At 38.8% G+C, this 19462-nt stretch overlaps 1 protein-coding gene across 1 annotated transcript in view; it reads left to right on the forward strand.

Moving 5' to 3' along the window:
* The first annotated feature begins 1417 nt into the window (after positions 1 to 1417).
* The window catches only part of CFAP58 (cilia and flagella associated protein 58), a 57530-nt gene continuing 39485 nt past the window's right edge, over positions 1418 to 19462 (forward strand). The window contains exons 1-9 of the mRNA XM_036386132.2: positions 1418 to 1586; positions 2956 to 3237; positions 8118 to 8254; positions 9973 to 10129; positions 12162 to 12356; positions 14493 to 14630; positions 16721 to 16880; positions 17117 to 17199; positions 18337 to 18528. Coding sequence (XP_036242025.1) covers positions 1578 to 1586; positions 2956 to 3237; positions 8118 to 8254; positions 9973 to 10129; positions 12162 to 12356; positions 14493 to 14630; positions 16721 to 16880; positions 17117 to 17199; positions 18337 to 18528 — 1353 coding nt within the window. The 5' untranslated portion in view covers positions 1418 to 1577. The remainder of the gene's footprint in view (positions 1587 to 2955; positions 3238 to 8117; positions 8255 to 9972; positions 10130 to 12161; positions 12357 to 14492; positions 14631 to 16720; positions 16881 to 17116; positions 17200 to 18336; positions 18529 to 19462) is intronic.

Genomic DNA, 19462 nt, shown 5'->3' on the forward strand with positions numbered 1-19462 from the left:
TTTAAGGTCCTAACCAACATGCATGCTGCTAGGGAGTGTATACATGGTACAGTACGTTCCCTGCCCTAAAAACCTATCAGATGGAACAATTTGTGTGCTAAGAGAGATAAACCCCCCCATATCAGGGGTTAGCTGGGAGTGGAGAGAAGAGCAGCAGCTGATCCTTGAGCTGCTGTCCCGTGTCCCCTTTTCCTGCACCATGGATTGTACCAAAGTATCCACATGCACAGACAGGCTACTGTGAATAGTTGGGTACGATGATATGGTAGAAGTCAGGCTCCAAATGCCATTTGGCATGTGGTGACAGGACAAGGGGAAATGGCCTTTAGCTGAAGGAAGGTAGATTTAGATTAGATATTAGTAAGAAATTCTTTACTGTGAGGGTGATGAGGCACTGGAACAGGTTGCCCAGAGAAGTTGTGGATGCCCCATCCCTGGAAGTGTTCCAGCTCAGGCTGGATGGAGCTCTGAGCAGCCTTGGATAGTGGAAGTTGTCCTTGCCCATGGCAATGGAGTTGAAATGAGATGATCTTTAAGGTCCCTTCCTACTCAATGTATTCTGGAGTTCTATGATTTATGCCCCCAAACTGCACAAATCCTGTTTATTGGCTTCCACAGGACCCTGCCTTGGGTGGACTCAGTACAAGAAAGACAAGGAGCTACTGGAAAGCGTCCAGTGGAGGCCCTGAAGATGATGATGGGTCTAGAGCATCTCTTGTGATGAGAGACTGCAGGAGCTGGGCCTGTTCAGTCTGAGCGAATAGAGAACACTGAGGGGATCTCAGCAATACAAATAAATGTCTCAAAGGCAGGTGCCAAAAGGATGGTGCCAGGCTCTTTTCAGTGGTGCCCAGCGACAAGATGAGGAGCAATGGCCATAAACGAAACCAAGAGGTGTTCCACTTCAACATGAGAAGAAATTCTTTCCACAGAGGATGGCAAAGCACTGGAAGTGGCTGCCCAGGGAGGTTGTGAGGTCTCCCTCTGTGGAAACATTCAAAATCCACCGGGAAACATTCTTGTCTGGGTGTCCCTGCCTTGGCAGGGCGGTGGGACTGGATGATCACCAGAGGCGTCCAACCCTAACAATTCCGTGACTGAGCTGGCCCACCTTGCCGGCCGCGCTCAGCCGCTCTGCTCCGGGAGCCCTTTGGGCCAGAGGGGAAACATTCCTCGGTGTCTTTGGTTAAAATCCCCGACGGCCGAACTTCAGCAGCAAGATGGACACGCACCCTCCGGCAGCGGGGTGACCGGGCCATCCCAGTACGCGGCCGCCGCCGGGCCCGCCGCTGACGGTGCCCCGGGGCCCAGCGCGGCCCCGCCCGCAGCCGCCGCCGTTGCTACGATACCACAGCCAGCGGCCTTGGCTGCGAGCGGCGGCCTCGGCACCGCCGCGGGCCCGGGCCGCCACCGCCACCGCCCCGGCATCGGCACCGACACCGGCACCGCCCCTGCCCGCGGCACTGGCACCGCCGCCGGCACCGGCACCGCCCCAGCACCGGCACCGCCACCCGTGCCGGCACCGGCGCTGACGCCGGCCCTCTGCATCGAGCCCGCCACCTCCAGCCGACGGCAGCATGGCTGAGGTAACCTGTAACCTGCCCCTCCCGTCCCTGCCGGGCCCCTAGACGGGACGAAGGCTGCACCTCAGGATAATCCCAACAACATCACCCGTGTATCATCTGTAGCCATAGACCACATTTATGTGTCACCTCTGTGAGCAGAGCTCGGTTAGGTCCTGTACCTGTACCCAGGCAGTAGTAACTCTTATATTTTAGGAGTAGCTTCTACCTATAAGATCGTGGGTATAATTCCCGGCCTGCCTCCCCCTTCATTACTGCTCATCTTTTAACTCTATTTACAATAACAAACATGAACAAGATCAAGACTGAACTACTGAAGGGAGCCTACAAGAGAGCTGGAGAGGGACTTTTCCCAAGAGCACATAGTGGGGACAGGACAGGACAGAAGGAAGTAGATTCAAACTGAGAGTACGTTTAGATTAGGTATTAGGAGAAAATTCTTTACTGTGAGGGTGGTGAGGAACTGGCAGAGGTTGCCCAGAGAAGTTGCAGATGGCTCATCCCTGGAAGTGTTCAAGGACAGGTTGGATGGAGCTCTGAGCAATGTGGTCTAGTGGAGGGTCCATGGCAGGGAGTTGGAATGAGATGATCTTCACGGCCCCTTCCTACCCAAACCATTTTGTGATTCTGTGCTTTGGAGAGGATGAAATGAGAAGAAAGCCATGAGTCCTAGAGCAGGTTTGAAGGAGGGATGCGCTAAGTTCCAGCTCACAGCTCAGACTGTTCTTTGATGCTGGCAGGGGCATGGGCTGCAGCATTAAAGTTGCCCTTGAGGTCTTCCTGCTGACAGGAGAGCTGCTTCCCTATCCTAGTGAGAGCACCTCAGAGGTGCATTTGCAAGGATTTGGCATCAGAACTGAGCTAGACGAAAAATGTCTTCTGTGGAAGGTTTAACAGTAGCATTTCCCACAGAGGGAGGACTGGATTGTGTTGGCATTACTGGAGCTTTGAGATGTGCTTGTCTGCATGTCTCTGGCACTATCTGGATAGAAATAATAAACGAATCAGACTTTAGAGGGTAGAGAACTGGGCAGAATTAGGGCTAAAATACTGGGTTTCCTCAGTGGTTGATGCATTATTCAAACACTATCACAATGATGGTATTTTATAGACTTGTCTTTAAAGCAGTTGTGGGACTCGATTATAAGAACTCTGGCTGGTAAAGCACAAGTTATGTCAGTAAAATTAGGAGAAATGTGTTTGAAAAATAGCCTACAACATACATATTATATGCTAGCAAAGGAACTGTTATTACAGAAAATTTTGTCATGATTTCTTAGTAGCTGTTATACACTCAGTATATTACTTTTTTGTATTCTGGGATCATAAGTGAGATGTTGAATTCTTCCTGTTTGTTGATTATTTCACTCAGGAAGAGTCTGACAAACCATATGTAGAAGAAAGTGCCTTTGAAGCACTGGAAAAAGACTCCCAAGAATTCATCAGCATACTGAGTAGAGATGAAGCTCTGGAAAAATTCCGTGTCGAATATGAGAAACTTCTTGCTATTATGAAGAAGTCTCGTGAAAATGAACAGCATCTCATGGAGAAATGCAGGAAGCTAAGTGCTGAGCTTGTGGAAAAGTCATCTAAAGTAGCTGTGCTCACCAAAATCACTCATGATGATGAGGAAACTATATCATCATTGAAGTCGGTAAAGTTTTGGATAGAATGAAGTATGATCTGAAATTGTAAATGAAAAACGTGGTAATAAGAAAAGCACCTGAAAGAACACTTGATTTTATGTAGAGAACTAGCTGGAGGATTAAGCATAGAGGTGGCATCTCCAGTTGTTTAACCTCTGCTTTGCTTTGTTTTCTCAGCCTGGTATATTTACAGGTTTTAGTCAATTTCTGTGTTTATTTGCACCAAACCAACTCCGTCAGCTTTCAAGTACTTACTAATAGTTTTTGTTTAAGCTTTCCCTCTGTAAAATGGCACATTTTCTACTTAATGTACTGGTTTTGATTCATTATAACTTTTGAAAGATTGCTTGGATGTTAACTATTGCCAGAACATAAAAAAAAACAACTACTTTTTTTTGAAGTATGGATTTTAGGCCAGGGAAGTGACAACTTATATAAATAAATGTTTCACATTGCTTTTGAAAAGGAATCCTATATAGCATTTCAGTATGATTTCACCAATTACTCTGATGTGTTGTTTGTTATTATTGATTTAAACTCTGTCAAATCAAAGTGCTTGGCTCCTTAAAAACGGTTGATGTTTTTAGGCTTACAGTGAATTTTCACTATCAGAAACCTAAAGCTGCCAAGTGATCATAAGACTGTATGTGGAACTTCTTCATTCAGATGGTTTAAAAACTTAGCTTTGTGATACCTAGATAGGGTTTAATTTAGCACTTATTTGGGAAACCTCCATGCCTTACGATAAAGTGTTTTGTTCCAGTAAAATAAAGTCAGTGTAGCAAGCCAGAGTGAATTTTGAGCACTACAGAAATAATTCTTTGAAATGGAGTTTCTTGTCCTTAGAATTATGAGGAAAATACATTCAGAGTAAATAAAAATAGCAGCACTGTCATCCTATGGCTTCAGCTTGCAAACCTGTGCCCAAAGCCTCTTCAGGGAGGAGGAAAAGCATGGAAAATCTTGTTGATTTTCACTGCTGCTAATCAAAACCTGGTAGATGAACATCAGGAACTATGATGATCCTTACAATTTCCTTTTTGTAATCACATGGCAATACTCTGGGTGTGAACAGTAGGAGAGGTGGTGCTTCAAGATGTTCCCAAACTGAGGAGAAGTCTTGGTAACATCATAAAACCAAGGAATGGAAATGTTGGGAAAATAAGAGCCTTTCCAATTTCAGCAGCTAATTTTAAGCTCAAGCAGGATATGACTGAACTATACTGCCTTCTATTGATCCCATTAAGTGAATTTCTAGTGAAAAAGCTGCTTGACAGTATGATCCTGCTAGAAATGATGTGCAATGCACAACATGTGACATTTCATTTCTAGTGGTGCATTGTGAGTCAAGTATACAGCTGATACTTTTTCAGGTTGGTTATGAGAATTAGTCCTCTTAAAGGTTCAGGAATTATTTTGATATTGTTTAAAATTTTCATGTCTTGTTTGAGGCTTTGCTGGTAAACCCTTTATATTCCATATTATTCTTCTTTCTGAAGGAAAGTTCAAGAAGAGTTGTAGTATTTCACTACAATTTTGTTAACATTCAAACAATTTGTTTCCCATGTGTCCAAGCTAAGTGTTGAAGGAAGTGCAAGTGCTAAAGTAGCCAAGATGAAATTCTTCTGCTAAATTAAACAAACAATCTGTCCCACAGTTTAATTATTAATAAACCATAAAAGAATCCTGATGGAGCTGTTCTTGTAAAAATGGAACAGTTGCTCCAAATTAAGGCCCTACATCTTGGTGACTTGATGGGTCATTAGGGTAAGAAATAAAAGTTGCAGAAGAAAAATTTTTCTCTAAGTGAAGGCCTGTTTGTAATCAGTAGAGTTTGTTTAGGGCAGGGGTTAAGCACACAGATCAGTGGCTGGTGGGAGGTGGGTCAGTGATAATCAATAGCTGTTAACTGTCAGGTGGCAGTTAAAGGATCTGTTTTGTAGTTTTAATAAACTGGGCACAACAATCTGCTGTTTACAGTAATATCAAAGGAGCAAAGGGCCAAGCTAATCATGAAGGGAATTCAATTCTGTTTTTCATGGCTAGAGACACTGATCCATGAGTCTGCACTGGAAGAACTCTAGAAGAGGAATTTATGGGAGCTTGTACTGCCCTGCTTGAAATGACCAAATTTTCAATTTCCAGGCGTATCAATCCAATATAATAAGAAAACGTTTCATTAATTCTCAGTTTCTGAGCAATGAGACTGATGTGATCTTTTGGGGTATTTAATGAAAGCAAAGTAAAGCAGTTACACTTCATAAGTTCTGCTTCACAAGTTCCACTGTTCAGTACTTCTCCAAGGATTTTTGAATTATTCTAACAGCAAACATTCAGGGTACTTCTTTAATTATGCAGCAGGCTGCCATGCTTTACCTACCTATCTTGTACTGCAATCACCCCGTGTTGCTGACACACTGCAATCTTTCACACTGAATAACAATGTGAATATTTCCTCTATGAAGACTTCCATCATTGAAATTTTGCTCCTTTTTACTTCTGAAATTACGGATCTATTGTTCTGCTCTTACAGCAGAAGATACAACCAAGGAGCAGCTACAATGAAGCTCAGTTTTGCTGATGCTGAAGTCTGTAGAAAATTCTTATTTAGATTTTGCTTATTAGTGTGGCCATCACCCGTGTTTTCTTACTTTATTGATAAAAATTGGTATTATCAATACAAATTCAATACAATAGTTTTTACAGGCCAAAGATAAAGTTGAAAAGCACAGCTTAGGGTGACCTGAAATCAGTGCTTATCTGAACGGTCTTATTGACTTCAAGAGATCACTTTTGCAAATACTCATCAGAACAAAAGACTCTCTGTAGCCACTAAAACCTTTTGGAGGCTTATTGATTTTATTCCCCAGTCCTATTCTGCAAAACTCCAATCGTAATGATTTAATTCACCAATTTTAATCACAGTCTAATCAGCCAGCAGGAAGCTCTGATGTAAGTAATCAGCTTTAATCTTATTTTCAATTTGCATTTTTTCTAGAGAAAGGGTGGTTGCCTCTTACTGGTTGAAAAATCATGAAACATGTTTATTTGCAGTTATATTTTATGCTTTTCTGTTAGTCAATATGTACACTGTGTCTTTTTGCCATTATTTCAGCCCAACATGCACTTATTTAAATTTCAGGATTTTGCTTCTTTGTGTGAGATATTAATGAATGAAAAACTTATAATTTATTAGATAATGCTTAATGCTTTATGTATGATCATTGCTGCATTGAATGAAAATTGGAACTCAAAATGCATGACATAAAAATTGATTTTATATATAAAGCTGTTTAAAAGTGCTTGATACATAAGTGAAAAATCATATTTTTCAGGCTAAATTTTGAACTAAGTAATTTATTAAGTAATGAAAATACTGTTTGTAGGTAGTGAGTTTAATTGACTGTAATTTCAGAATTTCTGAGCAAGGAAAGCTCATGGTTTACCTCTTTATTAGTATGTGTGGAAAAAAAGGAAGAGCAAAAATTCCCGGTCTTTATGTTCCAGTTGGTTTCTCAAATTTGGATATGCTGAGCTAGTTGAATAAATAAAATGGAAATGTATTCCCTTTGCATTTTGAAGAGGCTACAGATGTTATACTTTGTTTTATCATTCAGCAAAATCTGGTAGCCTGTTACTTCTGCTAGTTCTATAGTTTGAATTTTTAATTTAGTCAGTAAACAACTAAATATTACATATATTTGATTTTTAAGTGTTCCATAAGTATATTAACAATATAGCATAACATAGGTGTCATAATTTAGAGTTTAGCATTAAATTATTTTAATTTTTTTTGTTTTTTGGTTTTTTTTTTTGTTTAGGAACAAACAGAGATGTCAATTACAATAAAGAAATTCTGTTACCAATTTGATATAAAATAAATTATTTTATTTTCTTCCTTATGGAGATATGTTCTAAAGTAGTTTTATCCTGCCCCAATTTCATATGATGCAAGTAGGAATTGAAAGGGATATTATGGCCTGATATGATGATGCTTCTATTTGGCTTTACTCAGGGAGACCCTAGAGCTAATGTAGAACTGCACAGCCACACTGGGATCTAAATCTGTACGAGTTGATAAAGTCCAGAACTCTGCTAGGAGCCAGCTGAGAAAAGAGCATCATGCTGTGATTTGAAGCTCAGGGACTTCTAGTGTAAAAGTAGTATCTTCATCATTTACTGAGACTTCAGGAACTTTCCTTCCAGTCCAGTCACTTGTTGAATTTAGACTTTTTTTTTAGCACAAGATTCCAGAAATGGTAGGAGCTTTATTTAAACCTAGCAAGGAATAAACCTGGATTTTAATTCAGATCATAAAGATCTGATTCAATAGAGAGAGATGCAGAGGAGGTTATAAAATGAAGTGAATCCTCCTCCCTTATCCTGTTTGTGGGTATCAAACCCTAGGCTTGTGAGAGACACACAAATCTGTCATTTAAGTAACTCCATGTGCTAAAATTTGGCATAAGAATTGAGCATTACCTGAAAAACTAGTTAAAATCAAATTACACTAAGTCTTCAGATGAAAATGAACAAAGAGGAAGAAAAGTTGAGTAACATCTTTTCCTCATCCAAATCAAATTGGATGCTCATTGTCCTCATAGGAATTTTACAGACATGAGTTATTTAAGTAGATGATACCTTTGTGGGCACTGAATAGTAAGTAAATTTTTACTGATATTGGTGGTACTCATGTGATCAAAGCCTCACAGAGTCCATGCCCTCAGCCAAAACAAAAGATACCAAGTGAAGGGGACTGTTGTGAACCTAATCATGAAAAGGCACAAAAATCTATTTTCTCAGTAAAGTGCAAGGCAATTAATTTCTAATTCGTGTTTATTTTTAAACATAATTTAATTTATGTAATTATTTTCCATTTCATTCCTAGGAGCTTGAAAGGGCCTGGAAAATGGTGGATAAAGCCCATGAAAGGGAACAGAAAACGAAGGAAACAATTGATTCGCTAAAAATGGAAATTTCACGCCTAAATAATTTAATGAAGGAAAGAGCTGGACAGGATTACAAGTAAGTTTTCCTCAGGGAGAGGGAAAGCCTGATCTGATTTTCTATCATTCTATACTTGTTTAGCCATGTAGACACTGTGGAAAACATAGATATTTTCTGTCTTTTACTTTTCTCATGAATACACATTTATTTGTCTGTGTGTTTATGCAGTGAGTAAGTAACAGAATCAGGCTCTGACTGAGTTCATTCAGTATTGGATTAAGCTAAAAGATCAAATAAAATGAATCCTATGCACTTTCTCAGTATGTGTCATATTGTTTTATCTGACAAACTCTTCAGCATACTTTGAGAATAGGATCCTGTCAACATTTTTACATTTCACAGCAGCAAGGTCAAGTAGATAAATCAGGAAGGCAGGACACTTGATTTCTCTTCTGTTCCTAGCTTTGTTATAAGGCTTTAACACTGTCTGTGTTCTTGTTTGTATTTTATACACTTTCAAGATTATGTTTTGTTTTTTTTAACCAAACACACATAGAGGGAGCTAGTCTGAGATGGAGCCTCTAAGCCACTGCATTGTGAACATAATAATCATCCTCTGGAGCTGCTCAGAAGCTCTCCAGAACCTACTGTTTGTAGTATCAGGTCCTCAGAGACTGCTTATGCTGTAACATTAAGTTAAACTCAAAGATATTATTAAGTGTTTTGACCCTATGGCCTGTGCACTTCCTACTGAAATTGCTGGTGCTTGGCCTGCCTGATTATGGCTTGAAATTTTCACACTGTTTAAGGTATTTATTTATAATATGCATGCAGGATATGTATGGGACATGCTTGCTTCTGCACTCTATGTATCCAGGCAGCAAAAACTTCAATGTGCTCAGGGACTTCCCCCTCCAAGGAATGTGTCAGCACATAAACCACCTGGGTCTGTAGCAAATCCTTCACCTTTTGTCCTTGATGTGTTCTAGACCTGTTTAACAGCTTTCCTTGGATCTAAAACCTTGGTCATTCAGCCTCCCCCTAGTATAACTCTCCTTAAAGCCTTCTCTCCCTAGCTGTTTTTGCATTTTCCTGCAAGAGCCAGGAGCTGTTACTTTGCTAACACCTCACTCCTGTTTCCAGCTCTGCCCAGGCTTGCTGCCAGCTTGCAATTTCTTCTTGAAGTTCCCTCTGTATTGCCCTCCAGTTCCATGCTTAAATACCCTGTCCAGTGACAAGGTCATGAGACTAAGTAACTCCTTTGCAGATTTCAGCCTTGAAAACCCAATAATCTTTTAGAACGATTAGACTGCTTTTTAAGACTGAGCTTGAACCCACGCTTGGACTTCCTTTCATATTGTAAATGTGTCAAAACAGAGTCAATTTTTATTTTTACATTATGCGACCGTAAGACATAACCTAGTTAGGTTTCCAGTCAGGTGAGGTGCAGAGAGACAGGTTACAATAGTGTAACATTTTTGGTCCCTGACTAATTTTGCTGTGGGAACAAAAGAGGAAATTTTTTCCCCTGTTACTTTTCTGGGAAATGGAAGGTTTATTCAGACTCGTGAGGATGTGATACAACAAGAAAGAGTTTTGACTTGGCTGATGGCGACTCTGTTCACAGTAGATAAAAGCATATAATTCAGTTGACCATCAGTCTTCATACAGAGGAGTTTAAAACGAAAAAAAGATTTCTTTTAAACTCCTGTTTCTCACAAAAGTCTTTGTCTAGCATAGGAGGAAGAACAGAAATGGCCTGTGACACTGCTTGACTATTATTTCCTTGCTTCCAGTGTTGAGGATTTGCTAAGACTTCAAGAAGAGGTAACAGAAGAACGAGACCAACTGTTGTCAGAAATTGTGGAGTTACGTCAAAATCTCACTGAAATCACAGAGCAGCAGCAGGAAACAGAAAAGGCAAAAAATGAGGCAGAGCAATCTGTTTTGCAGGTCTGTACTGATCACCAGATGGTGATTTTAGGCTTTGTCCTGAGCCTTTCTCCACACTTACAATTGATCTCCAGTGACTAGGATGCCACTAGCTCTTGCTTTGCATCTTAAACATTTTCAGGAGTGCTCTGAGTGGACTCTGCTGTGAATGACTTCTATATTTTTCTGTAGTTTTAGGCTATGTACTTTGCTAAGTGTATTGTCATGTACCAGCTGCTTCCACAGCTTCCCAATACTCCACTGAGGCCGAGGTTGTTTTTTGTGAATTGGAATCATCTTTAATGCTGAAGAAATGGGATGTCTTCTGTATTGTAAATCCTTATGCCTCAAAAGAGACACTTAGAACATAGACCTGGAATGGAGATTCTTGGTCCCTTGCTGTTGGCAGTGGTTGCCATATTATGAGATACCATCATTCTTAAGAATGTATCAAAATCTGGCTTAAAAATAATGAAGCTATTTTCTCTCCTTTATGGGAAGCCTTTTCCAGATTTTTACTTTTTTCATAGTTAGGTACCTCCTACTTTCTTCTTTACTCTGATTTTCTGTTTACTGTCTTTCCACTTAATTTTTTCACCATGCAATTGTCTGTAGAGAGCAGTCATACTCCATCTCAGCTTTACATGAAGTTAGGCTTTCTATATTTCTGACCATCTGAGTAGACAGTTGTTCTTTGTGATCGATATGTATGGCTTTCTTGAAATGTATAGAGCAGCTAGAGATAGACAAGGCTGAGGATCAGAGGAAGAGCCACTGAATGGAAGGTAGAAAAAGATGAAAGATGGCATAAAGAACTCTGATATATCAAATATATAAGCATAATAGTGAGAAATGAAAGAATTAAAGCAGAACATAAATAGGGGCTGGAGCAAGACACCTGGAGAAAGGAAGAGTAGAAAATCACACTTAAACAAAGAACAGAGAAGAGGTAGAAGGAGCATTTGGCTTTCAGTTTTTTATAAATCACAAATAGGAAAGTAATGATCAGTCTAGGTTTCATGCACAGAAATTGTTTCTATTTATAAAGCAGATGACTGGTAATGTACAAGAAGAGAATATAAAATCTTTGTTTTTCTGACAGCATTGTGGGCATGAGAGAAAAGAGTCAAAACTTGTTGAATCTTGGCAGCCTTAATCTTCTGATATTCACTTCATCAACCCTTAAATTTACAGAATTGTTACAGCATTTGTAATCACCTCCCATTCTTCCAGTATGAAATTATTCTCCACTTCAGACTGCTTAAATGACAATGTGTCTTTGAAGATCCTGTTGAAGACCCTGTTAGTTCTGGCAACTTTTCATCTGTGGGCTCAGAGGGGGAGGAATCCTTAAGCAAAGAACATCTTTCAATTGCTGGTCCCTGGCTGAACTGAGTATTTCCATATGGATCAGCCCCCTGTGTCTCCTCTCTGCTGATTCTGCTCCATCAAATTTTTGTGGAGGGAGAGAGCAGGACTCACAAGACAGTCTATTAAATATGAGAAAAATTTCCTCTTTCAGAGTTTCCACGTAGGAACTTTGAGAGTAGAAAGATTGAGACCAGTTGAGACAATGAACACTTGTCTGGCATCTCTCCTTTAATATCAATGTAATAAGTGTTTCTGCTAGTCAGAGAGAATAATAAAAAGAAAAATCCTTGCAATACAGCATCAAGCCCCAATTAATTTTGATGCTGCATTCAGAAACTACCACTTTTCAAGTAACTTATAACAGTAAAGACATTTATGCCACTGCATCTCCAGAGGAATGCTTTTATGTTTGGACTGTATCAGACTGTAATTCTGTCTGGGTGAACTGACTGATGTTTAACAAATTTTTGTCATCCATAAATAGGGCCCTCATGCAGAATAATTTTTTGTTCGACCATTAGAAAACATAATTACTTCTGAGAAGATCTGGCATGCAGTGATGGTTGCAGTAATATAGAAGCTCTTGTTTTTAAAAGCAAGCAGAATCAGAGAGGTGAGAGGACTTGTTTTCCTGAGTAAAAGGCAGCAGAATTTAAAATTGTTTTCTTCTCTATTATTATAGCTTCAGGAAGACATCCAGCTGCGTCAAAGCGAGGAATTACGAGAGATGCGAAAGAAGGAAAAAGTGGAGACTGAGCTGAAAAATCTTCAGGCTGAAATGGATAAGAAGCAAGCTGAGGTCCAGAAGTTACAGCAACAAATAGAGAATGACAAAGAGGAACAACTGAAAATAGAAAATAATCTTAAGGAGCAGAAGGTAGGCTACATGGCACACTGATGTTTATCAGGTCTAAGATTAGAGTAAAATCTGTAATTAAGAAGAAAATGGATTTTTCTGAAAAGAGAGGGGGGGAGGGTAAGTTATTAAATTTTAATAAACACTTATTTTTATATAAATATTAATTTACTAACAAATAAGTATGTAAAGCTTGCTGACAGATTTCAGATAGGTTTTTCACAGAAGTCAGTAGTGGATCACAATGATATTGTTCATGTTGAAAAATCACAGCAAATGAGACACAATCTGTGAAGAACATGGATGATCTATAGGAGCAGGAGACTACCAGGTTGGACTTCTGACTATATTGCCAGCTTTGCTATTGATTGTGTCTAGTGGCATTGGTAAAATAATTTTACCTCCATCCCCTTCTTTCTTCTTTTTCAAAATAATTTTTATCTGCCTCTCAAGCCTGTGAAAGGGCAAGGAACTGTCTTCATAAACCTTTTTGATTGATTTCCTCATTCCATTTCTAAAAACATTATCTGGACACCTCCTAACATAGTGTTCTGCAAGTGTGTGAATTTTCAGGTTTTCAGTCCATTTCCCCTGACTTTGAGAAACTCTCAGAGAAGCAATTTCAGTAAATGGCAGGGGAGATCTCATCACTGTAAACCAGTCCTACCTCAAGGGAAACTTCCTTGTGAGTTGTGTGTATCTTGTAAATTTATAACTTTTATAGCTTTTTCTTCCCTTCTGGTCCCTGAGTTTGAAAAGGTAGAGGTCTGTAACAAATTTTAGTCAACACAAAGTCTTACTAAAATACTCAGGAAAGAGATAGAGAGAAGACTTGATTAATTTTCTGAATATCACTGATTTGATGCAGCTTTTGAGGGCAGCTCCATCATCTGCCATGGTAATCACGTTGTAGATACTGGTTCTGTTCCATTCTTTCTTCTTTTTATAGTCTCTTCCAGGCTTTCAAAGTGTAGATTTTAGGGACATTCAATTATCCAAACTGTCCTGGAAAATAAGAGCTCACATAAAGTGCTGTGTGGGCTAATTAACCAGACTTCTGCATTGTCTTCCTTGCCTGTGCTGGCTTGAAGGTGTCTGTGAATGCCCTAAATGGTCTTTTGCTTGAAGTCTGTCCAAAACACAGGCTATCCAACTCTGCAAGGGTCAGGGTAGAAATCTTCAAAAGAAGGTAAGAGAGCTACTGCAATTTCATCAGGTTATTGTCTCAGTTGAATAGTTGCTGGGATGCCTGCTATTCTTTTATTCTTATTCTTATTTTATAAGAAATTTCTAATGAAATACCCTTTCCTGCGTGACATTGAAAATGGTTGGATACAGCTGCTATAAGCTTTATACCACCCCTGTCCAAGACTCAATAAAGAGTTGCCTGAAACAGTGTTATCCTGACATTTGCAATATAAAAAGGAGTATTCCTTGTTTTTACACTAGGTTCTACTTCTCTTCCTTTAATGTTTTCTAAAGGAGCAATGTATAATGACTTCATCAGGAGTGAAAGATATGATGGTTGTTTCTTCATTTATATATGTAATATCTGCAAGGAAATTTCCATCAAGCAGAAGATAAATCTGGTAGCTCCAGTATTGAAATATATGTTCTGTCTAGAAACCACAAAACCACTATTCCATATGTTTAACTGAAGACAAATTAAAGAGCAGAATGCTTTTGTCCTGGTCTCAGCAAACCATGTACCCAGAGAAATGTTATCAGCACATTAATGGAGGATGCTTGCTCATAAAACAGAGCTTCCCTGCCCTCTGCTGATTGAAGTGATTTGAATCTCATACTCATTTTCAGTAATTTTATGTAGTGAGCTGTATTATGTGATGGTTGCCAGATGCCTAACAAGAAGGAAAATATCTATTTACCACCTGCAATAAACACCTGCTAAGCTTCCAGAAAAAAAATTGCACTGGATCTGTTGTTCATTAGACATTATGATTTCTCCATGTCATTATGACCATGTATTATATTTAGTAATATAATTAATTCCATCAACAGTGAAGGCTGGTTTTTAAGCAGACAACAATCTGCAGCAGCTTTTGTTTCCTGGGTAGCAGGAGGGTTTGGTCTTCAGGTGTACATAGGTATTGTAATGAGATTTAGAAGAATTGATAGGATTGTTCTTTAATCTAACAGACCTTGAATGAAAAAGCTGGTAAGGAACTTGAGCAATTGAAGATGAAATATCAAAAGCTCTCACAAGACAATGAGCAGCAGACTGCAATGCTTGATGATGTGATGAAGGACATTGGTCAGAAGACAGCACAACTGAAAGTAAGTTCCAGAGGGTGCATCCTACCAGCTGTATCATTCCAATGAAATCTTACCACTTGGGACAGGGATGACTTCAGTTCTTGTCCTGATAGTTCCCCACGAGTAGTTTTGGATGAAACATGAGTAGTTTTTAGGAACAGATCTGGCTGATGCTGAATGCCATTCTTTCTATGGCAGGTAGTCTCCAAGCCTCTCATCTGACATTTTTGCACCTGTTCTCCTGGAGGATTGTTTCATAAAACACATGAACCAAAACGTTCAACACTCTGTTCATAAAGGTTGGATGGTCACAAACATGGGGTCTCTTTTCCATCTTGAGATCTTCAAATAAGAGGAATGATTTTCTTATAATGATTAATGTAATTTGAATTTTGCCAAAATCCATTGAAAAATGGTTATAAATTATAATAATGGTGTCCTGGATAGTTTCCACTGAAAGGAATTGCTTTCAACACTAAAATTTCTTCCCCCCCCCAGTATTGATTGAGAAAGTTAAATATAAATAACTAAGATGGTGTTTACTTTCAGATCTAAATGGTTTTGTTGCCTGACTTCACATTACTCAACAGTAATTTTATACAACTCAGAAGCAGATGAGTTTCTGTTGAGGAGGAATTAAAGGATTCCTGCATATTCTTATTAGGGTATTTTGAGAGCACTTGACAAAGGGTAATGTATAGATGTTGGATGCTATTATGCTATTTACCATACCTTGCATTTTGTGTCACCATTGGGGTTAAACCAGTAAACATTAGCAAATTCAGGTAGAAAATAATTATCTTCTTGAGTTTTACTGAGTATAACTAATTCACCTAAATAAAAAGCTTGTTTGCTTGTTAGTCTGATAGAAACTAACCCCTGACAGATTAAAAGCTCAGTTCACAACTGATATGAAATGGATGGTTCTGATTTGGATCCTTAATGGAGGATAAGAGGTTTCTTTCTGTTGTATTTTATTAGTCAAGCTGAAGCTTGTTTTTCGTACTTATTTGAAAAACAATTTACTGTCTTTTCCAGATTGTCCAGTTTTATCATTACCAATGCCATCATTATGTAAAACTTTACAAATATGACTTGCATCTGGGACTTTAGAGTGTCAGAGGATTTTGTTTCTATCATCTTATCCTGATTTCAGGAAAAGTTGATGGAACTTTCAGAGTCATGCTCAAGGACTTCTGGGAACAAAAAAATAGAAGATACTGCCCAGTTAGCAGTTAAGCCAGCTGCTAAAACTTAAGAGCCCTAGTCATGATCTGGGATGCAGGTTTTGTAGGGATTGTGCCTGCAGTACCATCCTGCAGTGTGCTGTGTGCTGGGCAATGTGAATTGTCAAACTACTCTTAAACCTCTTGAAGCTTATTGTCAGTGAGAACTGAGGAGATTTCCATTCTCCCAGAGGATGCTTCATAGCAGGATTCCCCTTCTCACAGAATCAGTATCTGAGGCTGTAAGTGGAACACTGTAGTCTGTGATGACTGTAAAACCTAGCAGTGGCACTGAATTATACAAAGTTATACTTCTAAAAAGGAAAAAGACTGATTGCTGTTGTGATTATTGGTTAAGTTTTCCAGTAACCAGTCATGCAGTATTTTGATTGATTATTTTTCCCTCTATTGTATAGCAAATGAGACAGATTCTGGATTTTGCCTTTTCTTTAAAGCCATAGGTTATAAAAGAGATGGGGATAATACATACCTGCTATTTAGGGACATGCAATCAGACCACACTACAGATATCTTTCTCATCACAAGTCCTGTGCCTAGTACTTCAAATGAAAATAGATATTCCCAGTTTTTAATCTACTGGACTAATTGGGTAGTGCTTTGTGAGGTTTGCCAGCTTGAAGTTCTTTGTTGATCATCTTCAGTCCTAAAGTGTAAGATTTGATTATCATTTTCATTTCCCAAGCTGGCTTTGTTTAAATTATTTTAAATATTTTTCAATTAGCTAATTATCTTTCTGCAGCTGACCCACAGCACTTACATGTTTTCTTTCTGAGTTTCATGGAGTAAGTACACCAAATAAAAAACCATTTTCTTCCCTCTTTCTGTGGATGCTTTCTCTCCCCTTTCCCTGTTGCTATTTTGTAGGAGATAGAGGATGAATCTGCTCATATGAGCCTTGAAATTTCAAAGCTGAGCAAAATGAGAGATGTTCTCCAGAATAAGCTGCGTACCGCAGAGGAACAAAAAGTTGATGCAGAACATGAAAAAAACATGCTAAAAAATCAAATAATCAGACTGGAGAAAGGTAGGTGCCTAAGAGATAGGTGAATCTGTTTTCTGAGTTCTTTTAAGTTATTCTAGGTACTCAAAAAAGCATTAGCATCAGCTAATATGTAGGATTGTAAAACCTGTTCAAAACTACTTGAACTGGGTATGTAATGTCAGGGCTTTAAAAAAAGTCCTCTGAATTGTGGACTTCTGCATTTTTAACAGCTGTATAATTTGAACAGAGAAGTCACTGTCTTTTCACTTTTTCTCTAGAGTTGGAGACAGGCAAAAAGCAGGCAGAGACTGACAAGAGAGCCATAGATGGGCTTGTGAGGGAAAGGGATATGCTAAACCAGGTGAGTTTGCATTGTTCATATTGATAAGCCTCACAGCTTGAGAATGAAATGCCTGTAGCTTAAACATTCACAGCAGCACAGAAATGTAGAATTCATAATGTTAAGTTAAAGCCTTCAGATTTCCTTAAGCAGCTGTACAAACTACTTTTCTGTGCACTGAAACAATGTTAGCATCCATAAAAACACAGAAGATTTCCAAGTTTTAATGTATAAACCATCAGGGAGTTCAAACTGCAAACCTGTTATTTGGTATCCAAGAGTTTGCTATGTCTGTGTTTTTACACAGATCTTTTCCTCTGTATCTTATGAAGTTTGGTAGCAATCTAGGCAAGGTAAGTGTTTGCTGAGAGAAGACAACCGGAGTGTTGATAGACTGTGTAGCAGCTTGGCAGGTTGTTTGAGTAGTAATCCTTGCTTTTAGATCTGTTTCTCATACTGTTTCCCATCAGCCCAAGGTTCTTGTACTGCAGTATAGCATCTCAGGTTTATGGGCAGACCTCAAATGTTATCTACTAAATTCAATGCTAAAAGATGATTTCTAACGTGCTTTATTTGGTGTAGATTTACTGTCCTGTGTCTTGAATCTAGCAGAGGCTCTGATTTGACAGGTAAAATATTTGTTTTGTGTAGGGAGGGAAATTTTAAAGTGGGACCAGGAGGCTGATTTTGTAAAGATGATATGTTGATGTTTTCTGTTTAATCTTTATGCAAAATTTTAAAGTAAGCTTGGTTAATTTCAAGCTTGAACTTTCTATTGAAGACATGAGCAAGAAGTGTATTTGGCTTTATTCTTAATGTTACTGGCTACTGGCATGCTTTACAATCAAAATGCCTCAAAGCTGGTAAGGATTTTCCAGTCATTAGTTATATCCACTTGTAAACAATCCTATCAATTTTATTTTTTGTAATGCAGACACTAGTGTTTTAATGAAATCAGAAAAAGCTCTATTTAGCAGCTGTGCTAGAGATTTTTTTTTTAAATCAGATTTAGGGTTCAAGTATTTCAACTGAACAAATTAGATAAGGAATAATAGCATTGAAAAGTCCATAACCTGCTTTGACAATGGCATGCTTTTGTCATGGTGGTAACAGTGTTGCATTTTCAGCTCAAGACTCATTCATTTTTGTTCCCTTTAGAACTTGATCAAGGCTGCAAATGCTACTCAGAAACAGATCGATTTGGTGAAGTTCCATGAGCAGTCAAAACAGAACTTGGAGACAGAAATCCAACATTATAAAATAGAAGCTCAGAAACAAAGGAAGATTATTTACCAATTGGAGAAGGAGAGAGAGAGTTTCATCAAGGAATTGAGTGAGCTCAAAGAGAAGGTAGGAACAGCTCTTTGTGCAAGGAGTTCTTTCCCGTCTTACTCTCAGAACTGTGAAGATGATACATTAATTTTCCTAACATGCCAGTGGGAGAAAGCTTGGATTTGTGGTCTTCATACAATGTACAAATATTTCTTGCTGTCAGTGCATGTTGCCTGCTACTGCTTGAGCTCTCTCTCAGGAAACCTTAGCAATAGGAGAGAGACTTGGTAATTCTGTGAGAGACTTGGAGTCCAGCCATGTACTGCCATTACTGGAGTTCAAACCAAGGCCTCTTGACTTCTTATACATGAGTCCCACAACTGAAACTCTCATATGCACTTGGAAGTTACACTTTGACTGTTCTGTCTTATCTGCAAAGGACCTTATCTTGCAAATGACCACTGTCCTAAAATTGAGGCCAGTGAGACCCTACAGTTCTCAACATCTTTGTAAGGTACTTAACATTTTGAAGGCTTACTTCAGTATGTGAAAACAGCTCAGCATGTTCAAAATAGATTGGAAAACAAGTTTTCCAGTAGCAGCTGCAGAGGCATAAAATTTGAGTTGCCTGCTGCCCATTATTATGTATAACTTTATTCCTGATGAAGTAAAATCAGGATCATGTTTTTAACATGTTCCATTAATTGCTGAGTATCACATTGGAGAGCCCTCCAAGAAGCTCATTGATTTACTGGGATTAGCTTCCAAGCAGTTTCAACTCAAAAGTTATTTGCTATCTTTTCACAGTGAAATTATCCTTCCAACTTCATTTGACCAGGGGCTTTTAAATCATTTTAGAATAGTCTATGCTCCATTGCCTGGAATACCTCTTGTCATTTCTTTGTAAATAATATTCCACAAAAGTGAGATTTGTCTTTGTTGTAAAGTCATATTTTGCTTCTTTCTCTCATAGTGCATTTCTAACTGTAGATATGAGTTAAGAACATTGTAA

This window comes from Molothrus ater, chromosome 8, assembly GCF_012460135.2.
Source record: "Molothrus ater isolate BHLD 08-10-18 breed brown headed cowbird chromosome 8, BPBGC_Mater_1.1, whole genome shotgun sequence".
Lineage (NCBI taxonomy): Eukaryota > Metazoa > Chordata > Aves > Passeriformes > Icteridae > Molothrus > Molothrus ater.